At 50.8% G+C, this 20780-nt stretch overlaps 6 protein-coding genes across 6 annotated transcripts; 2 read left to right on the plus strand and 4 right to left on the minus strand.

Annotated features, from left to right (window-relative positions):
• Nucleotides 1-3674: 3674 nt before the first annotated feature.
• Nucleotides 3675-6558, minus strand: BDW70DRAFT_153735 (NAD(P)-binding protein; the record flags this gene model as incomplete). Its single annotated transcript, XM_073739706.1, has 7 exons — nucleotides 3675-4755; nucleotides 5223-5357; nucleotides 5422-5517; nucleotides 5594-5967; nucleotides 6048-6121; nucleotides 6186-6226; nucleotides 6365-6558. The coding sequence occupies 7 exons, from the start codon at nucleotides 6556-6558 to the stop codon at nucleotides 3675-3677; spliced, it is 1995 nt and encodes a 664-aa protein (XP_073591753.1).
• A 1013-nt stretch (nucleotides 6559-7571) lies between these two features.
• Nucleotides 7572-8222, plus strand: BDW70DRAFT_171793 (uncharacterized protein; the record flags this gene model as incomplete). The annotated part of the gene is made up of 1 exon (XM_073743317.1): nucleotides 7572-8222. One exon carries the CDS (start codon nucleotides 7572-7574, stop codon nucleotides 8220-8222), a length of 651 nt encoding a protein of 216 aa, XP_073591754.1.
• Nucleotides 8223-8352: 130 nt separating this feature from the next.
• Nucleotides 8353-10115, minus strand: BDW70DRAFT_153737 (cytochrome P450; the record flags this gene model as incomplete). Its single annotated transcript, XM_073739707.1, has 5 exons — nucleotides 8353-8950; nucleotides 9008-9234; nucleotides 9412-9681; nucleotides 9807-9864; nucleotides 9964-10115. The coding sequence occupies 5 exons, from the start codon at nucleotides 10113-10115 to the stop codon at nucleotides 8353-8355; spliced, it is 1305 nt and encodes a 434-aa protein (XP_073591755.1).
• A 613-nt stretch (nucleotides 10116-10728) lies between these two features.
• Nucleotides 10729-12448, plus strand: BDW70DRAFT_153738 (cytochrome P450; the record flags this gene model as incomplete). Its single annotated transcript, XM_073739708.1, has 5 exons — nucleotides 10729-10842; nucleotides 10980-11108; nucleotides 11171-11541; nucleotides 11587-11893; nucleotides 11939-12448. The coding sequence occupies 5 exons, from the start codon at nucleotides 10729-10731 to the stop codon at nucleotides 12446-12448; spliced, it is 1431 nt and encodes a 476-aa protein (XP_073591756.1).
• A 508-nt stretch (nucleotides 12449-12956) lies between these two features.
• On the minus strand, nucleotides 12957-13545 carry BDW70DRAFT_171796 (uncharacterized protein; the record flags this gene model as incomplete). The annotated part of the gene is made up of 2 exons (XM_073743318.1): nucleotides 12957-13362; nucleotides 13424-13545. The coding sequence occupies 2 exons, from the start codon at nucleotides 13543-13545 to the stop codon at nucleotides 13008-13010; spliced, it is 477 nt and encodes a 158-aa protein (XP_073591757.1). The 3' UTR covers nucleotides 12957-13007.
• A 1832-nt stretch (nucleotides 13546-15377) lies between these two features.
• Nucleotides 15378-18276, minus strand: BDW70DRAFT_153740 (uncharacterized protein; the record flags this gene model as incomplete). The annotated part of the gene is made up of 8 exons (XM_073739709.1): nucleotides 15378-15873; nucleotides 15916-16223; nucleotides 16270-16570; nucleotides 16625-17068; nucleotides 17123-17484; nucleotides 17543-17830; nucleotides 17883-18016; nucleotides 18081-18276. The coding sequence occupies 8 exons, from the start codon at nucleotides 18274-18276 to the stop codon at nucleotides 15378-15380; spliced, it is 2529 nt and encodes an 842-aa protein (XP_073591758.1).
• Nucleotides 18277-20780: the final 2504 nt, after the last annotated feature.

Raw genomic sequence — 20780 nt, forward strand, 5'->3', positions numbered from 1 at the left:
ACACGAGACCTCAATCCCCCGATCCCCACGTAATGCGGAGAGGCGCCTCACCGGCGCCAGCCCGTCAGCCAGGAATACGAGGGATCGACAAAGCCGTACCGGGATCAACCCAGTATGATGTTGCAGTAGGATGCTGTGATGTACGCAATCACCAACTCATCACTGCAGCGGTATTGCTTGGAGATGCCGAGTTATCCGTGCGGGGGGTTATTTGAAGGGCCTCCTGGTTGCCATGTACATAGAGATCTCCAAGCAATCCTTTCGGTATCCTCAGTATCAATTGAGTCCCCTTTATTGGTTGATTATCGTTAATGGTCATCGCTTCGTTGTAGCTAGAGAACCCCGACGTTAGAGCACGTCTTACACTACAGTTGGTGAGAAGTATGGGATTGCTAAGGAAGACATCTATAATATGGATGAAACTGGCTTTCAGATAGGTATGATATTAACTGTAAAGGTCATCTGTGGAGCAGATATAAGAGATAGTCGCGCCAAAGCAGTTCAGCCTGGGAATAGAGAGTAGACTACTGCAATTATTACAGTAAATGTATCTGGATAGGCTCTACCACTATATATTATCCTGGCTGCAGAGAACCATTAATCTCAGTGGTATAATAATATACCAAGCAACTATCAACTCAGTGTTAGCAAGAATGGGTGGACAACTGATAAATTGGGTTTGGATTGGCTTCAGAACTGCTTCGATATTCATACAGCTCCACGAACAGTTGGAAGATATCGCCTATTAATTCTGGATGGCCATAGCAGTCATGCTGCTGCAGGATTTGATAAGTTTGGTACAGAAAGGATAATTATCCCATTATATATGCCTCCTCATTCATCTCATCGCCTTCAACTACTTGATGTGACCTGCTTCTCACCGTTGAAACATTCCTATGGCAAACAGACTGCAAAAATGATGGAAAATGGGATCTTCTCAATCAAGAAGGAAGATTTCCTATATATCTTCCCCTCTGTTTTCGAACGCTCTATATCTTCCTCAAACATCCAGAGTGGTTTTGCAGCAACTGGTCTTATTCCACTATTACCTGAGAAAGTCCTATCAAGGCTACCAAAGTGTGACGAGCTACGCCCGAAGTCTTGATTCGAGCCTTGCCCGAATTGCGACGAGCGGGTCCACTAGGAACCAACTGCCGATTGAATCTCTGGTCCGGGATAAGCCCTGTACAGGCCAGTGCTCGTATGATTGTTGCTGACTTCCGGAATGACGAGTCAAGGTTGGCACCAACGTCGGTCCGTGACACATATAGGAAGCTCGACGGTCACTGTTTATTAGTTCTCTAGCGAATTCTTCTAGTCCAATAGTACTTGTTAGTATCAACGACTCTAGCTCGTGACACAAAGCCTAAAACACCAACACCACCATCCACTTCTGAAAGCAACCAATCATTTGGTATAGGCAGGACTCCAGCAAATCTACGTCAGCTAGAAAAGCAGAGCGGCGAATTCGACACCTTCAAAGCTGCTAATCAATATCTCCTAGTACAATAGAGCAGGCAGTAGATAAGATTGTCAAAAGTGCAGAGATTACTATGCAGACTGCTGTTCTAGTACAGCAAGAGATCCAGCAACTTTGTGCAGGTATGAAATACCAAAAAGAGAAGCAGAAGATATCAAGATATTTTATTCAGACTGGTGGCAGTCTGACAGGCAGTGAAGGACAGCAAAAAGCTCGAGAACATGAAGAACTCGCCCAACAGGTACCAAGGCAACGTAGGCCACCAACCTGCAGCAACTGCAACCAGACAGGACATAATAGATTGTCATGTACTAATAGATAGCGCTGTTTTATTCAGATAGGAAATTGTAATATTTGTTTTGTCTGAAGCCTTGCAGTTCTTGTTTATATTTCTGAACATAATTTTTCTATATTTGCCCGCGCAGCTCGGTGGTGGATTACCGGTCCGTTTCAACAAGCGAGCCGCGCATACAAACGAGCCGCGCACCCCGCTAAACTTTTCACTGAAGTTATTCAAACTGTCACCATGGCTCCAAAAAATGGCTGCTTGAGTCGAAATTTGGCTAAGCAAGAGGGGACTATTCCCCTTGCAATTTATTTTCTAAAAGACTGAAACTAAAAGACTGAAATTCCTTGTATTTGCCAAGCAGCAGCAGCTTTCTATGTCTCAGAGTCAACACTCCGTGGCCGACTCCACGGTGCCAGTATTGCAAATAACAACGCGCGAACTGTCAAAAGCTATCTGAGACCCAGGAAGAGGCCTTAGTACCCCTGGATACCTTTGCTTAATGACCGCGGGGCGCCTCAAACACAAGCTCAGGTCAAGGAGACGGCAAATCTGCTTCTTAAGAGGGTTGATTTACCAGGTATACATTCGTGGAACTGCCAAACGAACGCTGGTCAGGACCTTTCTATACAGTAAGTTAGAGTCTTGTAGCGTAGAGAAATAAGGCTCAACTATAAGAAGGCGCCTACCAGTGCTCTACACTTGTATATTCTAGTTTTCCAAGGCGCGCTCCACCAACCTGCTTAGAGTGATTCAGGTCCATACTATAATTGAAGATGATACAGGACTAGATCTAGTGGGGTATATGGTATCAGGAGGTTATACAGCATAATAGCGGCAACAAGTAAAAAGAGGGCTATAAGGACCCCTTGTAATGGGACGTATTTAGATGGATCTTCCTATGTAGACGTGCCGTACGTACAAGAAGGAATCGCTGGAAAGGAGAAAGGAAAAAGGAATTGCTGTCATGAGGAAGTCTTACAGGCGGCTCATCGCCTCAGGACAATGTAGGCCTTGGCCGAGTCACTAAGGTCTAAGGTCCTTGTATAGGCAAGGACCCATAACACCCCTAATGATCAAAGCTGGAAGGGCAGACAGATTTAGGGTTAGCTTCTGCGTGTGAAGACCTATCTCCATAGTCTGGGAAGGGCCCTTAAAAAGCTTCGTTTCTGCTAGTTTTGGCATTTTGTTGGATTCTCCTATCTTACCTCTAGAATATGACAACAGCTGTCGCTAAACATTGGTTGCCGTAGCAATTCCTTCCAATAAGCTGGTGCAGTGGCAGTACTAGCGTCGGTACTAGCACGGTGAACGCTTTGGTTCACACCTCCGTATTGGTGGGGCATTGGCCGGGTAGCTAGGTAGCAAGTCTTGTCCAGGCTGTCCATATCTGACGGGCCATGTCTGCCGTGACAAAAACTGATTTCTTGCGAATTTAAAAGAAAATACAGCCTCAAGTCTTCTTCACTAGCAGTAGACACTGGCTAACGGGCTGGTAGGCTTGGTTGTTGATAGCGTGATAGATTGGAAGCCATAGATGGTGAGTCGGCGAGTTGCGGGTAGAGAGAAAATCGGATAGAGGGTGATCACCAGAATATCGATGCAGGCATGAGCGGGGAGCTTGAGGGCGGACTTACGCTTAGGCTGTTTACACTGATCTGCATGCATTGCGGGCCTTTAGGTAGGTCTGCAGAAACCAGCAGAGGTAATCATGGTCGTGGCTGGGTCAAAATGAAAAGAAATAAGCGAGATAATAGGGGCCAGAAGGGCACGATGTCGAACCAAAGATTCCTGGACAATCAAGATTAAAAAAGTTAGGAAAGGATGTCACAGTACACCCTAGCAGAATGTACCAGCATTTCTCAGTAAGAGAGGTATCTACCGGTTGACCCTCGATAGCAATCCACTCTACGGAATAGCGTCCGGATTCTCCTTAAACCACCTAACCCCCCTCTCAATACCCTCCTGCATGCCGACCCTAGGCTGATACCCCAGCACCCTTCGCGCCTTCTCGCCATTCAGCGTTCTCTCCAACGTACTAAATCGGATCCCCTCGCGCGTTGAATTCGCCACCTTGGACCCCCGACTAAGCAGCCAAACCAACCATTCACCCACGAACCCAATCAACAACCCGACCCACTTCGGAATGACCACAATATCTTTCTCCCGAATTGCAAACCCTAGCTGTTTCGAGATCTCCCGCTGGAAATCCCAAAACAGCCACGGCTCACCGTTAGTGATATTGAACACTTCCCCTTCAACACGACGGTCCGCAGGGAGAGGCGGATTAGCATGAGCGTCAACCAAAGCATGCGCAGCGAGGAGATGCGCGTCTGCGAGGTTGCCAACGTACACGAAATCGTACGCGTTCTTGCCATGTCCCATCTGGAATCGGGAGCGGCCGGCACGTGCAACAGCGACCATTTTGCCCATGGAATTCGTGTCCCGTTCGCCGAAGGTAAGGCACGGGCGAAGCGCACAGGTGAGAAACCCGTGCTGACGGTTGGCGGCTTGGATGGCTTCTTCTGCGTCCGCTTTAGCGAGGCAGTAGAGGCGTTTCTGCAGGGGGGGCCGGAGAATCGGCATGTCCTCCGTGCCGTTGATCAGGTCAGTGTGGTTGTCATTGATTACGCCCGACGTAGACGTATTGATGAAGGCTTTGACGGTGCCGATCGACGCGGCGCTGTTCAGGAGGTGGTGGGTGCCTGTGACAATAACATCGTGGTAGGCGGATTCGGGGGCGTCCGAGAACTCGGGGGATGCGGTATGGAAGATTGTCACGGGGCGAGCAAGCGTCATAATGCGTGAGACGTCTGCAAGCGAGGAGAGATCGCCCTGGTGGTAGGTGACCGAGTCGGAGGCGTGAATGTTGCGGGTGGTGTTGATGTCAATGCAATGGATGGTGCAGTTGGGGTCTTCGGCCAGGAGTTTAGCAATAATGTGATAAGCGATGAAGCCATTGCCGCCAGTGATGAGGACAGGGCTGAGGCTGGATGGAGACATAGTGATTTGTTTGATTATCTGGGATTTCGATGAGGCCAAACACGCGATTTGAGGAGAATAAAAAGATAAGGAAGCTGAACCAAGTTAAGCGGGAGCTAATTGTTTTTATATCTTTAGGTAACCCAAGCAAACACCTTAAGGGGCTTGGCAGGTATGTAACCTAGAGGCTAAAATGGTATTGACTGATCACACCGTCAGAACTAATTTCCCAATTTCCCACGGTCCCAGGTTAGGGCAACCGACAGCCTACCCTGTCTAGAGCATTCTACCTAAGCAGAATCTGTGCTGAGTAGTTCCAGCTCTTGCGAGCCACCCCGCCCATTGCCCCCCCAATACCCAGTGGTTGCACCCTTCAGCCTCACCAGATTATGAAGCCTTGCATTTTCATTTCTACTTCCACCTGTACTCGACCGCCCACTCTCCTCCGTCAGAGAGCCTGAAGTCCTCTTTGACGCCGACGCCCGAGAAATATGTAGCAGAGACGCGGCCGAGTCGTATATCGACCCGCCGAGTGAGCGCACCTGAGTAAAGAATGTGGGCAGGGAGGTCGCGCACGCAACAATAATGGCAACGTTCATCTCGACGATTCTGCGAATGATTGTTAGCACTGCGGCTGGGCCTGTGGACTGAGGTTCCGTTGCTTGCAACATACGAGAACTCTGCATTGCGCCCCTGGACCCAGAAAGTATCTGTATTGTGGTAGTGGATGGAGGCGTTGATCAATCGAGCTAGACCGGCTGCACAGGCACTGCAAGTCCAGAGGTCAAATCAGAGGTGCGTCCGGTTTCCGGACCAGATGCGTCCATAGAGGGTACGCAACTCACCCCAACCCGCTTGCAAAAACCAACAGAAGTCCAATCTTCCTCCTCGTCGTCACTTGCAGCTTAAGAAGACGCGGGACCGGCAGGATGAGCACATAGATGTCCGTGACGACATTGATTACCGAGACGATAATCACCATCGGTCCCGCAATGAACCGGCAGTAGGGCTCGTCTGTATCTTCAAGCCCGGCGCATTTCACGACACTTCCGATGGCCATGCTGATGCAGAACGTGTACATGACGGCGTCGGCGACGATCCCGATCCACGAGGCGACGATCTCCCGGCGCAGAGGGAAAATGCGCTTGTATAGGAATAGGATTGACACTTTGGCAAAACAGAGCGTCCAAGGGAAACTGATGCCGCCTGCAGAGAATTTCTGGTTGAGCCAGTCCGTTAGCTCGATGGTTGATTGAACCTCAGTCTGCTTAAATGCGGAATAGAATGAGAAGTAGGTACCCGGTTGGAAGAGGGATCTATGAGATCAATTGCTCGAATATCCCACATGTGCCGGCCGAGCCCCAGCGGCAAGGCTACAGCGGGTTGGTTAGTCACGATCCTTTGGGCTCGACGTTGGGAGGTAGGATTGCAACTCACTTTGAGTGTAGATAACCATATGAGTGATAGAGCCGCACTGGCTTGTTAATTTGGTTGTTAGTTTGGTTGGAGTATGTGGACTTCCGGCATTCAACTTACGGCGGCAAGTATGCATGTAGCTGAATGCCTTAGCGACCACTCCGATATACTTTGTATCCAGTCTAGAATACAGACTTGACTTACTATCTTCCGCTCCCCAGATCTTCACAATGCGGGTCCGAACATAGATCCTCGCCGCCACAACAAACAGCATAAGCGGCACGAACACCGCCAACAGCACAATAATGGTCGTCTTTCGCGACGGAGGATCATCGAAATTCGGCACCACGCCCGGCGGCGGCGTTCCGGCCGGCCAGCTGGGATCGATCACCATGGAGGCCATAGTCTAGGTTAGCGGCGATGTCAGCCCAGGGAGACAGTTGAGCCGGGCCGGCTCTTCTAGTTCCACGTTGAGGGGTTTATGAGAATTGAAGGCCACGAGATCCCAACCGGGCGTTGGGAAGATGCCTTCGCAACCCAGACGCTGAGCTGTGAACACGAGACATCCTCGCTGATCACTGATTGCCATGAATGAGATTCTGATCATAAACAATGCAGTAGACACGTTGAACGCCGTGCATTGAGCGTAACACAGCCGCGTTTGCCTGGGAAGGGCTCAGCGAAGAACCCGTGTTACGCAAACATTCGTTATACTAGGTTCAGTAATCTGTATGATATCATCATGCACCATTGAGGGGTCGACATGCAGATTTTGGGTAGCACAAGAGCGGGGGGCCCGTACGGTTGAGTGGAGTGCTGTTATTATTTTGAGCACTGTATCTTAGTGGTTTGCGGTCATTCGAGGGTTGTTTGTTCTGTTATGAGCATGGCAAGGAGGGCGGAGAACTCACAGGGGCTCATGGCCGATGCATCGTAAGCAGTGTGGTAGCATCCGCCTGCAAAGCTGAAGGTTAGGTAAGGGCAGGGTTCTTGATAACCGGAGAGGTAGACAAGATGGGGGCGGGGAGAGGGGATCGGCCGTTGATGAGTTGGCCATAGCAGCTTGTTGCTTGTGAGTTCTCAAAGGGTTGGAGGAACGGACAGTAAATCACCCTGGCGGCGCCACGGTGGATAATATTCGGCGTCTCATTCGCAGCTCCAGTCCAAAAGCAATACCAGCCTCGCCTAAGGCTCTAGAAGAGCGCTTCTGATAGAAGATAAGCGCAGAGGACTGGTCAGACGGCAAGGAGCACCTGCAACGAACCCAGCCATTTGAGGCCGTGACAACAACATTAACAAACAGCATCCTCAGAATTCGAGCCTCGCTCATTCTCCATATCCTGTTCACCTTGCTGCACTACGTGTGCTCTGTTGTATTGCTTGTGCTCCTCAAACTACCTGCTCAAGATGGGCCTAGCCTACACAAGCTATCTCCACCTTGCAACTACAGTGGCCTCGTCTCCATCAGCGAACGGCCTCTTTATCTTCATATGCTCGCTACCCCCACTGTTGCTCGGAAAATACTGCCGCAAGCACAGCACTAAACCCGGGCCCCGAGGGAACCATGAACGCAAAGACGAACAGGTAGCGTGCAGATCCTACCAGTACCCTCTCTGGTTCTCCTTTATCCTCCTCGCCTCCACAGCTATTGAGCTCCCGCTCATTCTGGCATTCCACCCTGTCACCATCGCGTGCTCGGCCGATATCCTCGACCTGCCTTCCCCAGGACGATTGACGCTCCAAGTGCTTGGATTGTTCTTAGTGGAAGAGCTTTGCCGTCGTTTGATCAGGTCGCTAATCTTACCGGTGACCTTCAAACTGCGGAAGGAGCCGGATGAGGATCAGGATCAGGATGATGGTGGAGGCGAGCATATTGCCGATGATGAGATTGCAACTAACGCCGTTGTGGATTTCTCAACAGCCCGTGTCGGGTTAATGGTGGGTGCTGCGATTCTTGGGATGCCGCGCAGGGGCAGCCTCACGGAGCCGCTGGGCAAGCTGCACCCACTGAGCATGGCGGCATGGGCAATTTTAGATGGAACCTGGCGGAATCTGTAGATGCTGGCTCGTGTAAGGGGAACGCGGTGTCATTGAATGTGTCATTCAGCATATAATAGTAGCTTAACTTCGCACAGCTCTTTCGCTCGATCGACCCTTGTTTATTGCCTACCTAACCTAGCCAGCTATCCTAGTACTGTTTCTGGGAAATGACCAGCCTCATATCACCCACAGGGCTCGCTGGTCCCGAAGAAACTGGCCGGAAGCCCATCTTGGAAATCCCATCCAACGGCCGGACCGTAAACCGATGAAGAAATAGAGTGGTAAAAGTGAGCACAAGCCTCCGGCTCAAGAACCGTCCCATGCATTTATGCTTTCCACCGCCAAATGGAAGAAAACTCTTATTTTGGCCCAGCCTAGGGTTAGAAAGGAACCGCTCTGGCTGGAAGGCATCCCACTCCTGCGAGAGTAGCGGATGACGCATGGCGAGGTAGCGGTATGGGACAACGGCATGTGTGCCGGATTTGAAGATGCGGCCGTTAATGTTTACGTCTTGCTTGATTGTTCGTGCAGAGCTGGTACTGAGTGCGAGTCGTTGGGCTTCGTGATGGAGGGCTTCGAGAAGGGCGTTTCGCTCTAGACGGATTGAGAGGGAAGAGAGGGATTCGTTAGACGGGCTGTCTGAGAGAATGGAAGATATTTCGGTAGTAACCGCTGTGAGTATCGTTGGGTTCGAGACGATGTGTGCGATCAGCCAGAAGATAATTTTGAAAGTGTTTGCGTTTATCCTGATAGCGGTGAGTCCGAGACATTCAAGTAAAGCCCCCACCCCAGCCAATACTCACGCCCAGAAGACCATGAGCAAATAAGAAGCCATATCTGCTTCGCTCATCCCGCGGCTTCTCATCTCCGCTACTGCGCCTTCAATCGCCCAGCTCTGGCCACTCTTTTCGGACTCGGGCAAGCGCAAGAATTCTCTCAGGCAGCGTTGCACCCTAGTCCTCGCGGTGTAAACGTCTCTCGCAAATGGCTTCGGAATCCTGAACAGCAGCTTCCAGAGGTCATGGTCCACCTGAACATGATCGTCAATGAGGCTTGTGGAATTCCCTAAGATGGCATTTCCAAACCAGGCTGTCGTGATCGCCCGGATACTGGCTACTTGGGCCCATCTCCATAACGAGATGGTCACTTCCCGGCCATCCTCAGACGTCTTTAAAAGTATCGAAGCATCAATTCCATCCCAGCGTACCTGAGTCTCAAGAACTTCCAAAGTTCTAGCTAAGAGGTCGTTTCCGAGACTCCGGCCAAGGAGTTGCTTCTTCATTAGCCCTTCGGCCACCTTATATAGTGACGGACGGTTCGTGTGTGCAGCTTTGCTGTTAGGCACGGAGATGTTGCATTCCTGATTGCTGTCAATCTCCAAAATCCCAGGTTTGGAGCAGCCGAGGCCATGAAGGAGGTCTTTGATATGCTCTGTGTTTATTACTTCTGGACGATCTCTCAGGACCTCCATCGCGTCCTGCTCGGAGAAAAGGAAGATGATTTCTTGGCCGAATATGGTGAGAGTGACCGGTTCCCCGCTGCCGTTGCAGTATTCTCTAATTGACCGTCAGCCATGTAGACCGCAATGGAGTATTTACCCACGTGGTAGACGATAGTAAGCCGTGCGGGTTCCGTAGCAGGGAAATTGCATGGCCTTAGACTGTCAGTGTTCTAAATGGTTTGAGACGGCTGCATGCCCTTACCGATAACTATTCTAGAGTTAGAGACAAAAGTCTATGCACATTCCCACATGGCAGACTTACATGGGATCGTATACGGAAGTTCCCTTGGCGAATTTGGCTTGAGCAAAGGGCGGACGGTGAATCTCCAGAGGCGCCAGAGCACATATCCGACAAGACCGTATACCAACCTGATGAGCAGGAGCTCAGAGGCAATAGAAAAGAATGGCATGCCTTATGAAATTGATTGGATCGGGCTTACTTAAGAAACTGTGAAATGACAACGATAACAGTAACCGAGCATCGAATTTACCCAACCCTCCACCGAAACCTTATACCCTGGATCCTCTATCAGCCAGAGCCGTCAAGCCACGGTTCTCGAAGCAAGACGTGTGAATTGGCAACATGGAGAGGGGTTTTGGGTCAGGCCCCAGAAAATCTCTTCCCCGCTTTCATCGCTAAGGCTGACGCGGCATTCAGCCTTCTCGCAAGCCTGCAGTACAGGGTCTTTTTCTTTACTTGTCAAGCCGCTGTAGGACCTCAGCGGCTGCCTGACTGCTGACGCCCAAATATGGCGGCCTTGTCATTGGATCTATAAACGTACTTTCGGTGTTTGTCCTTGGGGGCCACTTGGGGTAATCTGTGATGTCAGCTCCGGCAAAGTTCAGGGTTCAGATGCACCTCATGTTTTCTGTAGGAAGCCTTGCGCTCTTTGTCTTTCATGTTTGCTTGATAGCGGGAATTTGATAGTGCATAATAGAGTAAATTCCTTGCTCCCCCGGGCGCTCCAGGGACTCTTATCCAAGTCCGCCACGCGTATGCTTTCCAGTGTTCTTACTCTCAACATGGAAATAACTGCTTATTTTTGTAGCGCGCTGCTGCTGCTACTCTGGTATCGGATATGTGTTCGACAGAGTGTCGAAAAGTCTCAAGAACAGCCAAGGCAGAACATCATTCTTGTCGAGCCGTCAATCTATATCCTCAAGCTCGTCCGCAGACTTGAGTACATTTGGAATGGCCCTGAGATACTTCGGCAGGCACAGGTAGGTCTCTGCTCAACCCGGACCAGCAGCGCAGAGACTAAGCGCATGTTCAGTTAAAAAATATGCCATATGCCATACCTACACCGGAAGCGTATCAAGTGCACTTCTCATCTGCAACGCACATCAAGCAGCTGATCCAGGCACCAGATACGCACTTGTCACTCCATGCTCTAGCAAAGGATGTACGTTCCAACCTTACCTATCAGATTATAAAATTCACATTGCATCCACTTACAACAGCCAGATGTTTCAGCCCACACACACCATGGACGGACTCGCAGTTGACGATTGCATGAGCGCAAACGGTACCATCCACCAGCGCGCCCTTCAAGCTGAGCTACGCTCCCACCTCCCAGCTCTAACTCAACCTCTGAGCGAGTGCATAGCAAGAACCCTCACCAAGGAGGTATCACAAGCATCCGGCAATCCTGCCGCAGTCGGAGACGGCTGGCGCGCACTGCAGCTATTCCCCCTAGCCAAACGACTAGTCGTCAGCGCGAACGCTTTGGTTTTCTTTGGCCCTGAGGTATCTAGCGACCCAATCTTCCTCCACGCTGCTCTGGAATATCCAGAACATATGATGCAAACTGCTGAGACTCTCCGCCTCCTCCCCTCGTGGCTTGCACCCTTCGTCGCACCCCGCCTAATGCGAGGCCATAGAGCCCTGACAGTCCTACTTGATACTCTCATCCCAATCATTGAGAGCCGTCTTCTTGAACACCAGTCGCGCCCAGAGCAAGCTGAAGCCCGAGTACCTCGAGACTGCATCCAGTTCTTCGTCAACGCAGTCAAGCAGAAGAAACAGCTGGACAAGTGGCACGCCCAACGGATCGTGCAGGTCCTGCTAGGACTCTGGTTCGCCTCTGTCCACCAGCCTGCAATGTGTCTTTTCTACGCTCTCGACGACCTATGTTTCCATCCGGAGTACGTGGTTCCACTGCGAGAAAAGATCTCTCAAACCATGCAGGTGCAGGAACCCACACTCGAATTTGACACCACACGCACTTGCAAGATCGATCTCTCTACCCTCCCACTCTTAGATGCCTTTTTGAAAGAGTCCGCCCGTCTCCACCCAACAGACTCCATCTCCGTCCGCCGTAAGGCGCTCCGGCCATTTACCCTTTCCGATGGGACAAGTCTCGCGAAAGGCGATGTCGCCTGTATCCCTTTGCAGCCTGCTCTGCAGAACCCAGAAAGCTACGCGGACCCCCTTACGTTCAATCCCCATCGATTTCTGCAGGATACAATGACTAGTACGAACACCAGTAGCAGCAGGTCAAGGTTCACGGATGCGGATGTGGCCTTCCCAATCTGGGGTTTGGGAAAACATGCCTGTCCCGGTAGACATTATGCCTCCCTTCTTCTGAAACTAGTGCTCGCGCATGTCCTCCTACGTTATGAAATTAGATTGCCCGACAGAAACCGGAAGTCTGAAAAAAGGTCGTTTTACTGGCGCTCGGCTATTGTGCCTAGGTCAGGGGCTGTTTTGTATTTTCGGGAGCGGGGACCGTGTATTGAGTGAGCCTATATGGAGTACTTTGATGCCTACGGTAGGTTATGGAGTTGCTTATGTTCTAATGACGTTTATTAACACAGTTGCTTTCTCAAATCTGACCATAAGCATCGCTTGGCTTCCCTCTTTATAGCTTTGCTTGCTCGATAGCTTTATTTTTCCACGCTTGAAGGTTATTTTAACAAGCAGGCTAGCTATATAGGTGCGGCCCAGGCAGATCAGGCCATGGGCGTCTGATCATAGTGACCTTTTTGGCCAGTTAGGAGTATGCTTGCCTGTACACATATCCTTAAGAGTTATTTACTTGCTGAATCTTACGGCAAATAATATCTGTCTTTCGGTCCTCTAGAGCCTGGAGTTATATATAAAAGCTCTCTATACTGCTGTCTTTAGTTCTTGATATTTAAAGCAATGGTTATGCCCTCATAGTATACCTTTAGCAGTATAATCTCTCTAATAAGAATTCTCCTACTTGCAAGTATACCATTAATACATTTTCTAGCCACATCCCACCGCCAACTAACAGCTCATTCTGTCTTCTCTCTCTCCCCGGTTATCTTCGGCTTACTCAACAGTTTGAGGGCCCAAAAATGACCTCGTCAAAAAGGACATTTCCCTCAGGAATGGCACCAGGACCACCAAAGGTGCACGTGGCAGCGAGGTTGATCGTTGTATTTCTCTCAGTAGGCTGGATCTCGCCAGTAAGCGTCTCCCAGCCGCCCGCAGCCCAGACGAGGTCGGAGGCAATTGCGCCGGCCTCGGGGTCTTCGCCGATGTACGCGCTGACGGTGCACGAGTTGACAGGCGAAATGGTCTCGGCGAGACGGAATTGCACCGTCAGAGTGTAGGGCTGCTCGTTATCGAGCCAGTAGAGGTCCTGCGAGACGGTGCCGGACGAGTTGGAGGCAGTTGTTGCAATGTCCCTGACCACGTTAGTGAACGGCGAAAGCTGGCAATTAGTACCAAGCTGAAGCAGGAGCATACAGGTAATAGGACCCGGCATAAGCAAGGTCGCCGCTTTGAACGGAGGCGACAGTGCTGGGCGCGGTGTACCAGTAATTTAGGCCGCTCTCGAAGCCGAAATTGCCGATGTCGTTGCAAGACATTTTGGCTTTTGGACTCTGGAAGATGGGATTTTTGACTAAATTTCGTGGGTTCCTGTCTAAGTTGATGATGGAGAGGAAAGCCAGACCAATATTGAGGCGGTTTATATAGCAGTCAAACGGGACGCCTAAGGGGCTGTGTATAGCTACTGTGCAAGAGTATAGATTCGAAATCGGATAATTATAGCTTGTAGGTAAGATCTCTGGTCTCCGCCAGAGACAAATATGACCAGTCATACTACTATAATATCTGTGCAGCCCAATGGCGCTCTATGCTTCGGGGCCGGCGAACCGTACTACCCTAGTTGGCGAATCTTTCAACCCCCAAAGTCAAGGTACTGTGGGTTCAGAATCCACAAGAACTAACCGCAGATCATGTATCCACATGTCAAACGAATAGTTAGGGATGCTGTGGGGGGCTCGTAACGTCATGCTGGTTTGTTGGGCAGCAGGCTTAGCCAGGGATGTCAAAGAACCTGCAAGCTTTTCAGTCATTTACTATGCGAAAATAAGGCAGCGATGAACTTGTCTGGATACTCGTGAAGCTACCCGTGTAACCAGAGATAATGAAGACGGAGGTAAGTCATTGATACATAGCTTCGAGGCACAGAAGTAGGTCTGGTTGGCGGTCATACAAGCGGAATATTAGGTCTAGTTTCTTACGTCCAAGCACGCTCAGGGCGACAAAATCCCGATTATTGCAGATAGAAGGAATATACATATAGAAATAGCTTGTACTTTCTTTTTGTCGTTTTCCGACCACGTAATGAGCTCCAGCTCAAACTAGTCGAGACCAGCTTGACTAATTGAAGCCATTCAAGACCCGGGAGAAGCCGTCGATGCCGTGTTGAATGTCTGCGTGATGTGAGCCGGGAATGTCTCAAAAATAGAGCCAATAGTCGGACAGTATTTCTCACCTTCGCGCGTCGTTATACGCACTAACAAATCATCTGTCAGCTCCTCGACTGTCTCAGGATGATCCGACGCCATGGATGCTTGGCGGGCGCATCCTGGAAAATATGCTTAGCTACGTAAGAACTGTATACAAGAAACCAAATGAACTCTGTACTGTAGACCTATGAACGAGGTGCCTGGGCTGCCGACAAGCCTCAGGCGTTCCGCCACGTACGCCGCCACCGTGGATGGCGCATGTGGTTGCCAGCCGTTATTGTTAGGGTTCCGGAGACGCAAATACCGCGATTGTCTGGGCCTGGGAAGGAGCCCATTAGGGCTTACGAGGGTTTCAGCGCAGGGTAACAGGAGAAGACATGTCAAAAAAAATATCCTCGTCCAGTGCTCAATTGTCTTTAGCTCAGCATTATTTAGTGGTGGACGTGTCGTCAGCCAGAACTAAAACACAGTCAGCAAATTCGCTATATCTTTGAATGCAAAAGAGCCATTTCCGATAAAGAGCGCTTGATGAACTGATGGGCTGAATCAACCGCAATGTATTGTATTCGAGCACTTCGTGCTCATACAGCTGATTCTCGTGCTGTAATCAGCTATAGAAATGCATGTTAGGTTTGCTTTTATGTCTACCTTACTGCCTCTTTCTTTTCCTGTTGCTACTAGCCAGTAACTGCTTATTTTAGTGCCTATTTGGTCCACAATCTGTGCTGCGCATCCATTATCATACAAAACGTATGCTTGTGTTTTTAAGGTCCAGAGCTGTGAACAGTCCGTTCAAAACGGGGGTTAATATTTCAAGTTCTATACGAATACGGGCAGGCAATATGCAATTACGTCCGCTAATGGATGGAGAGGACAAGAGTGAGAAGAAAAAAACCGATTGGCCGCTCCATAACGAGTCAACTATTCCAGTTCTAGGAGTGAAACTAGGTACTATGCACACCCAGCACCGCCCCCAATGCCGGCTGATCCTCCGCGGGTCTCGCTTCATACATGACATGCGTAACCCCCTTGTTTCCAAACTGTCTGGCAAGCGAATACAGATGGAAGCCATTGATATAAATTTCCAGCGTCGAACTCCTCACATCAACCCGGATCTGCAGGCCACTCAGTAAGCCCAACAACCAGGGAGGGAACGGAATCATCTCTTTGTTCTCCCAACTCTCCCCGGCCGCCTTGGTCTGGATTTGGATAGAAGACAGACGCCGAATGATGTTAATGCTCAGCAAGGCGTCGAAGTTGTCCGTATCCAGCTCGCCCTGGCTTTCGTCGAAATGCATAAAGATAATTCGATTCATGTCTCGCCGGGAGGGAATGCTCAGGATGAAAGCGGGTGTTGTGACGGTGATCGATTGGCCGGTGGTAGCTTCTTTGCCGAGCTTGTATGTTTGTCCGAGGTATACACCGGGGCTGCAAAGAGCACTGTTAATCATGGGAAATGAAGAGTGGGAATGCTCGACCTACGTTGCTGGTTGCGGTGGAGTTTCTGGTTCTTTGGAGGGTTCCGGCTCAGTTTCAGGCTCGGGCTCGGGCTCAGGCTCAGGCTCTTGTTCAGCTTCCGGCTCGGGCTCTGGGTCTGGCTCTGGCTCTGGGTCTGGTTGAGGCTCGAGTGGCCGTGGAGGCTCTGGCTGGCCGACATCCGGCAGCACCTCAGGCTCAGTCTCTGTCTTGGAGGGAGTGGCGGGATCTTTGCTGTGCGACATCTCGGCCATGGAGACAAGAACCTGCAGATTCAGCGCCGCCCATTGTTCTTCAGGAACCGGTCGACCAGCCTGTCTTCATCAGTATGTATACTTCCAGGCACAGAGAAGTACTGACCATGGTAACCCGCCAGTAGAGCCGTTTTAGTACCGCCTCAACATCGTCCTTCTTGAGCGATGATAATCGTCCCTCCAGGATCAATCTATTCAGGATCGGGGTGATGGGAACGTACGCAGTTAGACGGACGTCCCGAGCTTGGAGATCAGTACAGTTACTGCAGACCTCTTGTCCATTAACAGTGCCCGGAGTACTGAAGTTGTAGACATTGGTGACATATTCGTCGGCTGTGAAATGACGCCCCCCCTCTGCGGGCTCAAGGTAGATCTCAATGTTGAACGGACGGCCGCCAAAGGCAAACCTATAATACCCTAATCAACAAACAGGTTCTGTGGAGTAAAGGAATCGGACGTACTTTGAGAACCGAATACTGATAGCAAAGTCATTCCCTGCGATGCCTCCGTCGACCTCGCGCATTCCTTCAGGAAGAGGCTTTCCAACACCGTTCTTGGACAGCTCCAGCTGCGTTAAAGCTTCAAGACGCGAGATTCCATATTTCAAGGTAACAGTCTCGAAGAGCTTAGTTTTATACGCGGCAGCATCGAACGGAACCCCTCCAGACCCAGGCGCCACGGGATGCAGGTCGGGATACGTATAGCCCAGGGCCCTGAAGTCGCGCACTTCTCCCGAAGTCCAGCAGTTCCCCTCTTCATCTTTATGGAAAGGCCTTAAGGGCGTCGCTGGCGAAATGGTCTCTGGCAACCCAATCACCTCCTGGAAGAAGTCGCCCCGGGAGCCCTCCGTAAAGAACTTGTCGGGGTTGAGATCCTGCCAGATCGCGAAGAGCCGATCGATATTGCTTGTTAGACAGTTCAGCAGTGCTCCAGATTATCAGACGACTGGAAAGAAATACCAATGATGCAACCAAAAGATCGGGTCGAATGTCGCAACCGGGATCTGAGACATATGTCCTCCCTCACCACCAGCCCACCAATGGATATTGTTATGGATAAACTCGATATTCACATCGGCCGAGACCTTCGGTTCGCTCGTGAAGACGGCAGTGGTTGAAAACTGTTCGTACTCAAGCGGGTATGTAAGGAGACGATAGACAAGCTCCGCCGCAGAGCCATGGTCCTTCCCGTCAACAGAGCTATGCATCGTCATGTACTTGATCACTTCATCGTTATTCACAACTCCTTTGATCCAGTCCTCGCTATCAGGCTTGTTCTGCTCGTCCTTTGGGCACCGGCTCGTTGCTTTGCATTTGCCATACTGCCACGGTCGCCATTCATTAACCCCGTGGCCGTCAGGATTATACAGTTCGTCTTACCGAGTAGATAATCTCCTCTCCCATAGCCTGCACATCTCCCACCCCGTGAAGCTCCATTGCCTTTCCGTCTGGCATACGGAACTGGTATAGGGGGTTCTGCAATGTCTCTAGCTCCCCGAAAAGTGAGACCTGAAGCTCGGGGTCTTCCGCCAGCCAAGGGATTTTAGGGTTAACGGCCCAGTCCCAGTAAGGTAGACGCCATGTGTCTGCTGCGGCCCGCAGAGTAGGCTGGTACTTTTCGGGGTACTGGGGGATAATCTCGTTTATCATGATCTGGTAGATTTGTTGCTAAAGGATTGTTAGGCTTGCGAGTTTCGCACCGGCGTAGGTTGCTAGTTACCTCGTAGAGAAGCAGATACGGTCGGTGCCAGGAGGGGAAGAGGTAGTTCGCATGCGTGCAGTATCCCTTCAGCGCGACATTCTCTTCTGTCTCGAAGGGCTCATCCCAGGAAGTGAAGGGCATGCCGTGGATTCCTATGAGAGCAATGTCAGCTTCTCGACCGAGTTTTGAGATGAGCCATTGAACAAGACGACATACCAGCAATCTGGAAGAATGAATCGCGGTTCTCAGGAGGAACATCCTGTAGCCGTTTCAAGGCTTTGAGAAACAGGACGACCTGCACTCGGTTCTCCGGCTTCGAACTCCATACGTCAATATCCTGTCGCAGAGGAAGCTCGCCGTTAGGCCCCTTTCCGGCCCTTATTCCGGTAATGGGGTAGTACTTGTAGACCATTTCACAGAGACGCCTGCTCTATCAGTGTAAGCTACCGCAGTGAGTATAGTCAGTGAAGCAATAAGCGGCGAGGCATAGAAAGTTGGCAGAGAACGATGCCCTGCTTTATTCATAATGTGCTGAGATGCCGAGTGCGCCACAAGCCAAGGGCACTACCAGAATGAGCTTACCATACGAAATACACGATTCCTGCTGAGCTGGAAGCAGCGACATGAGTCCCTGTCAAGAGCAAACTCCAGCCAAAGCTGACCATGAACCATTCCAATCCTGGCGACCTGCAGATGTCTCGGCTGAAGCATCAGACAGCCAGCCACGAACCCCTCGAGCAAACAAAGCCGTATGTTGATGCGGAGGAAGGGTCTTCCCCCTCAACGCATCGTGGCTGGCTGAGAAGCGCCCAGAATGTGATTTTTGCAGCTTCAGTATCAGCAGACCTGATAGTGATTGTATACGCTGCGTGACAATACGTCTTCATACAAAAATGACAGGCCCTGTCTGATGAAGGGCACGAAGATGCGGTTTCGGCTATAATAGATTATGGGCCCTTACTTGACATAGAGGAGCCTTCCACCTAGTAGCCGTCAACTTCCCTCTGCTTTTATATCTACCCCTTGCAAACCAGCGTACCACCCCCAGAATACACGAGATAAACAATGACTCTACACAGCGCCTCTAGCGACGGCACCCTTACCCGCGCCTCTCTGCAGAGATATCTCGTCCTCGTCGAAATCGATGCTCTGGACGACCGCGGCTTCACACCCCTCGCACTCGCTATCAAAAATGGTCATCCCAGCGTCGTAAAACTACTCCTTCAGAACGGTGCATCTGCCGACAAGCCCGTTCGTGACGGGCGCACATCCCTCTACTTAGCTGCGAACGCAAAGCAAAACAGGGCTCGGATTGTGCAGCTATTACTCTCGCATGATCCAAAGCCCAGTGTCGACGCCTCCAGCCCTGAGTGGAACAATGAGACGCCTCTCATGGTGGCGATCACCCAAGGGAGAGATCCAGATGTCGTCAGACTGCTGGTTGAGGCTGGAGCTTCGTTGACGAAGACAAACGACCGCGGAGAAACAGCTGTTGCGTTGGCGGACCAGAGCACCAACCCCGCCATCAGGGATGCGCTCTCTCTGGGGGGACAGCGAGGTTGGGCTGCGGCGTTGGCGCAGCTTATTGTCAGCGCGATTCTCTTCGCCCTTGCCTATGCGGATAAATGGCCGGGTGTGAAGGAGATCATACAGAACGTCATCCGGTCTGCATATAACCAGGCGAATCCGGCCCTGCCTGGGTCGTTGCCGCCCGCTGGAACAGTATGGCTTCTCACCTTGGTATGGCGGCTTGAGAAAGAAAGCAGGACGCTGACACTCTCCTCTGTAGGACATCGATGACCCCCAGACCGTCGAGGAGTTCAAGCACAACATCACCAACATCATACAGAAGTACGGGCTTGACGATTTTTTCCCTGCAAATGATCCTTACGTCCAGTCTGTGGCGGAGAAAGCAGCTGCCTTTAGAAAGGACCAGGAGAACCCTCTGGCCAATAATGTCCCTTTCATTATGAAGGCCGCTGCCGCTGCTCTATACCAGCCCGTCCTCTACATCGGTATGTCATACTCATCTCCACCTACCCACCTTTTCATTTCGCCACGTCTTCTAATTCACCAAACAGACGATAGCGGCTCAATGACCGAAGACGGCCGCATGGAGCGCGCAAGGGAGCTCGTAGCCCTGATTACCGATGTCGCGACAAAGTTTGTCGAAGTCAACACAGGCGTGCACCTGCGCTTCATCAACAAAGACGACTCGACAGCGAATAATCTCCGCGCGAGCGAGGTTAGGCAGCGCATCTCATTCACACCCCAAGGCTGGACAGAGCTTGGGACGAATCTAACCAAGAAGATTCTACAGCCGATGGTGTACGATGTTATTGCGCAGGGTGTCCTAAAGCGTCCGTTCCTGATCCTGACCATCACAGACGGCGTACCCTCCAAGGAGAATCCCGGTGAGTTTCGAAAGGCGATTGTGCGTTGTAAAAATGAGCTCCGAGACAGGGGGTATCAGAAAGAGGGTACGCTCTTCCCTATTTGTATTCGTGCACTACGGTAGTTAACGGGTGGGCAGCTGTCTTTTTTGATCTTAGCCAAGTTGGGAATGACCCCGACGCGATTGCGTTTATAGAGAGCTTTGAGGGTGATGCGGCTACTGAGGATGTTCTTCATCGTACAGCTGGTGGGTTTTCAACGTATATTAAGTCTATCGCGGACTGAAGCTGAACACCAACATCTGCAGAGAACACAGACCGCCGTTTCGACGAGTTGAGAGAGGCCGGAGACCCGGCTCAGCTTGCGGTCTGGGTAGGTCTTCTATTCCAAAGACTCGGTATCTCGCTAACAGTTTCAGGTCGCTGACAAGTTGAATGAAACAATCACATACCGCCGTTGAAGCAGCCCTGGAGCGCCTATCTGGGTAGTTGTTTGATGGTGCCAGAGTATGGATATTATGAA

This window comes from Aspergillus foveolatus, assembly GCF_047715535.1.
Source record: "Aspergillus foveolatus strain CBS 279.81 unplaced genomic scaffold BDW70scaffold_87, whole genome shotgun sequence".
Taxonomy (NCBI): Eukaryota; Fungi; Ascomycota; class Eurotiomycetes; order Eurotiales; family Aspergillaceae; genus Aspergillus; species Aspergillus foveolatus.